General features: G+C 43.4%; 1 protein-coding gene across 1 annotated transcript; it reads left to right on the forward strand.

Annotated features, from left to right (window-relative positions):
- The first annotated feature begins 205 nt into the window (after positions 1 to 205).
- Positions 206 to 8595, forward strand: LOC125707236 (angiopoietin-2-like). The gene is made up of 6 exons (XM_048974218.1): positions 206 to 550; positions 3655 to 3889; positions 4477 to 4614; positions 5469 to 5685; positions 7243 to 7438; positions 7868 to 8595. The coding sequence occupies exons 1-6, from the start codon at positions 206 to 208 to the stop codon at positions 8012 to 8014; spliced, it is 1278 nt and encodes a 425-aa protein (XP_048830175.1). The 3' UTR covers positions 8015 to 8595.
- The last annotated feature ends 402 nt before the right edge of the window (positions 8596 to 8997 follow it).

Below are 8997 nucleotides of genomic sequence, written 5' to 3' on the forward strand. Positions count from 1 at the left end.
CTATTTAAAATATTTATTTTAAATATATTTCGATTTATTTCCAAGGAAACCCCATGTGATATTTCGGTAATAAGTATTCCTTGACTGGATAATCTCGAAGCTGTGAAGTGGAAAAAGATCTCGAGCTGGTATCACCGTGTGGGTAAAGCTAATTTGCAGATTACTGGCATCAGAGAACAAGCCGGTGACCTTAGACGCTTGCAGAATGACGGTCCTGCTGCTGCAGGGTCGCGTCCTCGTGACAGTGTGGAGCCTTTGGCTGGCATCGGGAAGCAACGAAACGGGCATCGGCGAGGGCAGGCACGCGAGCCAGTGCGGTGAATACAGCAACCAGGCGACAGCGAACGGCACGTGCCGGCTGGTGGCCACCGTGCCGCAGCTGGAAGGCCGGCGCTGCCCGGACCTGTTCCGCTGCACGGACGAGGTCTCCTACTGGCTGCACGAGAATGAGGAGCACAAACAGCAGATGGCAGACCTCAAGGAGACAATCTCTGAGCTCCAGGAGGAGCTGCGCAACCATCGGCATCGCATCAACGTCCTGGAGCTACAGGTGAAACCAGCTTTCCGTCCGTTTGGCACATACGAAGGCAATAAGCTGTGGAAAACGCAAGGATTAACAATCACAATAAAAGGCACTCAAAGGGCATTTAAGCAAGGCAGACTGATTGAAATCATGGAAAATACATCTTTAAAATGCGCAGATCAACTGTGCCAAGTCGTTAAGCCCTATATGCACATTACGGGCCATTGGAATTAAACTTGAATAAAATTAACAAAAGCAACAGAAAAGTAAAGAAACTGGCAAACACAGATAGACAGATGATGATGAAAAGCTGATGGCTAAGTGGTATGAGCAACACAGCACTACTGTAAATGCCAAGTTGCTGGTAAACTCGAGAGTGAAATTAATTACGAGTATGACGTTTGGAGAATTCATCTGGCAGGAGCAAATGGTTGCGACGTGGCTGTTTTTGCAGCCTTTCTCCACGGTGTTGAGCAGGGCAGCGGGCAGGCCGTAAAGGCCACCTAAGCCGCAGTGATAATTGGGGGATTAGTCACGTTGGCTTGGTAAAAGCCGACCTTTCGTTGTCTGCCGGTCTCCACCGAGTTCGTGAGTTTTTCCACAAAGGACCTGTCGTCCTCCTACTTCGATTTTCATTGATAAATAAGAGAGGACATAGAGGAGAAAGCCTATGTCTGCAGCCCACTATTTAAGTGATATCAATCAATCAGCTCTATACATAGCAGAGCAAAATGTGAGTTTTTGGCTAGAGAAGGTGCTGAGACATACTGAAAGATTTGCAGAAGCTTGAAGGATGAACAGAGCAGGATGTGAAAATGATAAACTCAATGGTCTATTTTAGTTTCCCCCCCCCAATAATTATAAAGGAAAATACTACAAAAGTCATTTATTAATGTATATCAGGGTTCCCCAGTCACCAGTCCTGGAGGTCTAGTCTGCAACACAGATTTTCCTGCTCAAACAAACTTATAAACCTAGCAATTGGCTGGTGAGCTGAATAAGGTGTGTTTGAGCTGGGAAATCTGCAAAATGGCCCTTCAGGAACCGAACTGAGATACCGCAATGTATATAATGTATAGCTCCTCTTAACGATCTGAAATTATTTATTGTAAATACCTTGGAATAGGGACCACGATAGTCTGTTTTTATAAAAGGTGTATCAAAACATATTTATCCTTTTTGAGGATATTTGTGACTCCTTTGGTCAATGCAATCCTTATGTTTATTCTACAAATATAATTTTGCAATGGTTTGTGGGATACAACAACAGCAACAACAACAATAATAATAGCACCAATTTATCTCAGTTTCATTAAAAAAAATAAATTTTACACCAAACTTTAATAAGCTATATATTAACATCATAAGGGGCGGCATGGTGGTGCAGTGGTTAGCACTGTTGCCTCACACCTCTGGGACGTGGGTTCGAGTCTCCGCCTGGGTCACATGTGTGTGGAGTTTGCATGTTCTCCCCATGTCGTCGTGGGGTTTCCTCCGGGTACTCCGGTTTCCCCCTACAGTCCAAAGATATGCTGAGGCTAATTGGACTTGCTAAATTGCCCGTAGGTGTGCAGGAGCGAGTGACTGGTGTGGGTGAGTGTGCCCTGCGATGGGCTGGCCCCCCCATCCTGGGTTGTTCCCTGCCTCGTGCCCATTGCCTCCGGAATAGGCTCCGGACCCCCCGCAACCCAGTAGGATAAGCGGTTTGGAAAATGGATGGATGGATGGAAATTGCCCGTAGGAATGCATGTGTGAGTGACTGATGCGTGAGTGTGCCCTGCGATGGGCTGGCCCCCCCATCCTGGGTTGTTCCCTGCCTCGTGCCCATTGCTTCCGGGATAGGCTCCGGACCCCCCGCAACCCAGTAGGATAAGCGGTTTGGAAAATGGATGGATGGATGGAAATTGCCCGTAGGAATGCATGTGTGAGTGACTGATGCGTGAGTGTGCCCTGCGATGGGCTGGCCCCCCCATCCTGGGTTGTTCCCTGCCTCGTGCCCATTGGTTCCGGGATAGGCTCCGGACCCCCCGTGACCCAGTAGGATAAGCGGTTTGGAAAATGGATGGATGGATTAATGCTGTGTATTAGCATGTGTTCTATTATATGATAATTTAGACTGGCACAGGTCTGACTAGCTATGTTTTTCATTCTCAAATGCTCCCAGAGAGACCAGTCTGATTTTGGGGATACTCTTCGATATATGTTTGTTTTTTAAATGAGAGAAATGGATGGATAATAATAATAGCAGCGTTCAGGATAGGCTCCGGACCCCCACGACCCTGAATAGGACAAGCGGGTAAAAAAGATGGATGGATGAATTAAACAAACAAACAAACAAACAAACAAACAAATAAATTAATTAATTAATTAATAAATAAATAAAAATTATAATAAGTGAACTCTAGTATCACTGTTGCTTCGCACCTTCTGAATCCTCCCTTTTCTCTATGATGTGCTGTTGTCCACTTCCATCTCAAAGACATGCAACACAGGTTAGTTGCCATCTCTGCCTTGCCCATGGTGCATTAGTGTGCGTGCGCCCTGTGACCAATTAACATCCCTCTCAGGGTACAGCCCTACCTCCCTGCCAGAAATAGGCTCCAGGCAGCGTGACCTAGCTAAGTGGTTGGAGGATGAATGGGAAACTACTTATTAACCCTTAATTTACTTAGCAGCTGCTGTAGCCTGATTCATATTAGTCCTTATGTACTGTATAGTCTGTTAAGTCAAAAACTTGCTATTTATCTTTATTGCTCGTTAATCACTCGCAGTGTTACTTGATGATGATCATTTAAACACCACTTTTTTGGAATTCCAGAGCTGTGCTTCGTCCACATCTTGAACTTTTTAAAATAAAACTGGGCCTTCGATATCTGTTGCATAAGTGACCTGGAAATCTGGTCCCCTTGGGCCGGTGTATATGTTGTTTTCCTTCTACCTAAGTGCTTGAGTTCCTGACTGAACTAAATATTGAACTAATTTAGCCATCTCTCTTAGGTGTTGGCGTTATGAAGACAAATGGAAAGGCAGCAGATGTAGTACATCACCCCAGCAGGTCCTGGGCTCCCGACCCCTGGGTTGTAGTGCTTATAATGACTCTAACTCTATCACCACTGTCTTCCCGCTGGCAGCATGAAGATAAGAACAACCTCAACTTGTCTGTGGGGCAAAGGTTCCACGCCCTGGAGCAGCGGAATACAGAGGCCGGCACTCTGCTTCACATCCATGGCGCCCTCATCTACGACATGCAGATGCAGTTACGCAACCTCTCCGTGCTGGTGGAGAAGGTGCAGCGCAACCCCGGCTGCATGATCAACATCATCCGCACCAGCCCCCTCCTCAGCACCCAGGAAGCCCTGCATCCAGGTTGATGATTGGACAAAACGTGGGTCTTCGCAGTGGGGTTGGGGGTTGGGGGTGTGATCCTTTCTAAGAGTTTCAGTTATTGAGACTGAGATGAATGTTAACCCTGCAGAGACTGAGCATAACTGAGCATAATGCAAAGCATTTCCCATTATAAATAGATAAATATCCAAATCAAACACAATCTGTAATATAATCACACAGTTTGATGTTTTTTTGCACCATCATGACTTGAGTTCTAAGAGCTCTGTAACATGTAACATACTTGGTTCCTATTAAAAATATACACTAGAGGGAGCTAGATTTTCCAAAAGGCTGTCTCTGGATAATATTTCCTACGTTCCAGTCTTGCTGAAAATTTTTAAGTCTGGCTGATCACTTGTAAAAAATAAGGTAAAAGGGTTTTAGTTTTCATACTTAGGTTTGGCATTTGATTACGCAAATGGAGTCTGACAGACTTTCAGCACATCACAAGCAAAATTCAAAAACGACTTTACTATAAATTAAAAAAAATAAATGTTTAAAGCACTGATAGAATTTCAAAGACTGCTGTGCTGTCTGTAAGATCCCTAACAGCATTTTTCTTACAGAGGTCCAACATGTGAGAAATTGCCCTATTGACTGCGCCTCCCTTTACTACAATGGGGTGCACACCTCTGGAATCTATATTGTGGTTCCTTCACTGAGGACAGTGCCAGTTGAAGTGTTTTGTGACATGGAAACTGAGGGTAAGGATTTTTTTTGTAATTTCTGTTGTATTTAAGACTGTTACAGTACAAATACAATATGTTCTAAATATATAAATCAGTGCAAGCAGTCAGATACAGTGGATTACCAAAATAAAGAAAACATTTGAATGAGTAACGGATATAAATGGTATTGAAACCGGGTTGGATTATGTAAAATGTGCTGAAGTGCTAAACAAGCCCGTTTGTTTACTGTGGCTAGTTGTTTTGGTGCATTCTGGGAAAGGTGATTGCTACATTTGGCAGGAGTTTCATAAGGAATTAGCTGAGGTAGTGTTGGTATAAAAGGCTGAGGGAATGGCATCGTCAACTAGGGGAAACAGTGGACTACAGCACATACTTCTCAACTGTGATGTGTTTTGATCTGAGATGGAAAAACAGGCAAACAGATCTGGATTAGCTGGCCACAAATAGTACTCAAACGTGTAAGCAGGTAGTTGCTAAAATAAGAAAAAAGTGTTGAAATTTTTCTGATGTGTTGCTTAAGTATGATCCTCTGTGTCACTGGAGTGGAATTTCTCAATGTATGCTCCTGTACTATATACAGCCTCTCCCCAGGTGAAAATGCATTTTAATGCAATACACCTAACCTAACAGACATCATATCCTAGCCTAGCCTACCTTAAACATGCTTAGAATACTTACATTGGCCTACAGTTGGGCAGAATCATTAACACAAAGCCTGTTTTATAAAAAAGTAATGAATATCTCGTGTAATTTATTGAATAATATTCTGAAAGTGAAAAACATTTACCCATCATAAAAGTCAAAATATCATAACATGGACCACGGTAACCCGAGGAGGATCTGTGCTCGTATTGCATCTCCTTGTCTAGGTGGTGGGTGGACAGTGATCCAGCGACGTCAGGATGGCTCAGTAAACTTCAGCTGCAGCTGGAAGGAGTACAGGGAAGGTTTCGGGGACCTGCAGACAGAGTTCTGGCTGGGCAATGAGCATATCCATGAGATATCCAGCCAGGGAGACTACATGCTGCGCATTGATCTGGAAGACTGGAAGAGCAAGCACAAGCATGCCCTCTACGAGAACTTTCGGTCAGGGTTTCTTGCATCGTCAGAGCTTGCCGTTTGCACTTGGGAGGGGCAAAAACTGCATCTTGTTTACTTTATGTCACCTCCAGTCCTGGAGGGACAGTCTGCCACGCAGTTTGCACATTTCCCTGTGCAAACCCTCCTTTATGTGTTAATGCATGTATCTGATGCACACATAACCTATTATTTTATCTACCTATAGTATACCAACAAACCACTTTTCCGAAGGTGCAAAGTGCCAACATAGAACAGTGCATTGCTGATATTGCCAGTTACGTGCAATTTTGAAGCTGCTCCCAGACTGCTGATTTGTTTTGGCTGCCAGATGTGTTTGATAGAAATTTGAGAAATTACTGTATTCCTAGGGCTGTACCGAATACCACAGAAATTAGAAGTCTTTTTAAGATGATTGCGGATGAGAATCTGGGTATCAGTTATATTAGTTAGTAGACTTAGTATTAATGAATGAATGTTACATTTATATAGCACTCTTCAAGACAAAGCTCTTCACAGGAGCAGTGGGAAGCCATTTGAACCACCCCATTGTGTATCACCCACCTGGATGATGTGACAGCAGCCAATCAGCTTATCACACAGTAGCTAAGGTGGTGAAGGGCCAGGAGAGAATTCACCTGTTAGATGTAGGAGATGAACAGGAGTCCAGATTTGAAAAGGTCGCCGTGGGCAATTTTTTGGCAGAAAGTTGGCATAGCACCCATGCTCATTTAAAAGATGCCTCAGGATCCTTTATGACCTCAGAGAGTCAGGGCCTCAGTTTTGCATCTCATCTGAAGGACAGCACCATTGGTACAGTGGAGTGTCCTTGTCACTGCACTGGGACCCACACAGACCACAGGATGGGCTGACTTGCTGGCTACACCAACACCTTACAACAGCAACTCAGCTCCCATCCAAGTATTGGCCAAGGCCAAACCTGCTTAGCTTCAGGTGAAGTACCTGACCTGAACTGCAGGTGGTGCGGCTGCTGACATAGTAGAAAAGTAACTAAGTGTGAGCATGTGACAGAAAGACAAACACATTTATTTGTCAGGAGAAGAGTTTGTACAGAAGTAAAATGATTAGGATTCATCAAAGGGACAAAGGTAGAATACATGGATGGTGACTCTCCTGAATGACGGCACACTAGTCACATGACTTGTACTGTAGTTAATCAAGCCAAATCTAACAAGGCTTGATTGTACCCATAGCAGAACAGTGAAATTCAGAAACATTATTGCACTTAAAATGCTTAGAAATTAATGGGAAGTGTTTTAATTGAAATATGAAAAGAACTTCAGACAAGTATAAAATTATGGTTTAATTATTTTTATTTCAGAGACATATAATAAAAGTTTAACCAAGGAAAGTGAAAAAATTAAGGAAACTGGACATACCCTTTTTTACAGGATGCATAGGTATAAATTATGGGGGGGGGGGTAAACTCCCCAGTAATCAAAGCCAGCCATTATAACCCCCAGACCCCCTTAAATACCCCCCCCCCATTATCCCCCAAACCAAGGGTATGTAATCCGAAACAGTGGGTGTTATCCCTCCTTGCAGCGTGGGTGATGAGGAGAGCGGCTACCGCCTTCGTGTGAGTGGCTTCAGTGGCACCGTGGAGGACAGCTTCAGCTGGTACCACGACAAGCAAAGCTTCAGCACCCCCGACATGGGGAACATGTGTGCTGAGATCGCGCATGCCGGCTGGTGGTACCATCACTGCTTCTACGCCAACCTCAACGGGGTGTACTACAAGGTACACCTGCATATCCACAATCCATGTGTATCCTCCATGTTAAGCAATGGATTGAGTATTCACAGCTCAGATCAGGATATTATACTAAAAGCCATGTACAGTATGATTATATCACTATTTACATTGAGCCATAAATAAAGCAAAATTAGTTATAGGATATGTAGTAAAATTTTGTCTTTGGCTCATTTTATGATGAGCTTGTAATATAGGTATCTAGATTTTTGAAACAAGCGTTGGAAATATTATTTTTACGGCTTTTTAGAGAAATTTTGTATCAACCGTATGAATGTTTCGTATGAACCAAAGCCACATACACATATTAACTGGAACAGAGCAAATGATATCAAAGAACCTGAGTGGGCTATGAGGAAGTAAATAAAGATTTTATGAGGTTAAAACTAGAACAAAATGTTTTTGGTGTTTAATTAGGGTGGTCGTTACTCAGCCAACGGAAAGAATCTGCTGGGTCCAAATGGCATCGTATGGTACTCGTGGAAGGACTCGGATTACTATTCACTCAAGAAGGTGAGCATGATGATCCGCCCGCGCACTTTCCGGCCACGCCTGTCTCCATGACAACCAAAGCACCGCCCCCCCTTTGGCCGTAATGGCCGAAGACGACAGTGATAATCAAGGTCACAGCAACGGCACTGCGGCAGTCTGGACTTATCTGTCGACTTCCTGGCTGATAATTCTGAGGATGAGAACACAGCTGCCGCTGTTTGCTGTGGAAAATAGCTGAAAACATTTTACATTTTGCCTAGAGAATGCCGGCAGTTAAGTCTTTTGTTTGTCAGCTGAATGCTTCTAACTGCAGGCTAATGCACTTTAAAATTCTGAAGAAAAAAAAAATGAAAAGCAGGCTGGAAAAGCTGTGTCAAAAAATAATGAAAATTAAATACTTATAAAAGGGTGATGGATATAATTGAAGGCAGTTCAACATGGAATAGTCTCCATCTGCACAGTTCTACATACTACTTCTGTGTGTTACATTATCTAACTCACACGGCTAATGATGTATGTTATGTAATATTCTTGCAGGCATTGTTGGCTGTTGAAAACTGTATCTCTGTAAATAGTTTATTATGCTTTCCTTTGTTAGGGCGGTAGAGGTTGCTCCAAGCAGTGTTCTCAGGGTAAACTTGTAGGGATTTAATATATGCTGAGAAAGTGTCAGGGTGATATTGGTGAACGGTTTTGTTTCACAAACTAGAGCAATTTATTTAAAAAAATACAGTTGCACAAGATTTCATAAGTAAAAAAATGAATGACTGATGCCTTGTGCAAAGATGAGTAATGCTGAAAATATCTGGGCCTCACAAGTTTGAAAAATATGTTATTTCCAGGTCTACTTAAGTGTAGAAAAAAAGGCAAAAAGTTTTCTGCTGTTGATTGGGACAGTGCCAAGTCCCTTATCTCCGAACGCAGGCTGTCACAACACAGCTGTCAGTCCGCTTCTGCCCAGATAAACGTATCTTCCGCTGCCCAAACAGCTCGACACAATCCTATCAGAGGAAAAAAAGGGGAGAGCCATAGATAGACCACAGAGGAGTCTGGGA

Source organism: Brienomyrus brachyistius, chromosome 14, assembly GCF_023856365.1.
Source record: "Brienomyrus brachyistius isolate T26 chromosome 14, BBRACH_0.4, whole genome shotgun sequence".
NCBI lineage: Eukaryota > Metazoa > Chordata > Actinopteri > Osteoglossiformes > Mormyridae > Brienomyrus > Brienomyrus brachyistius.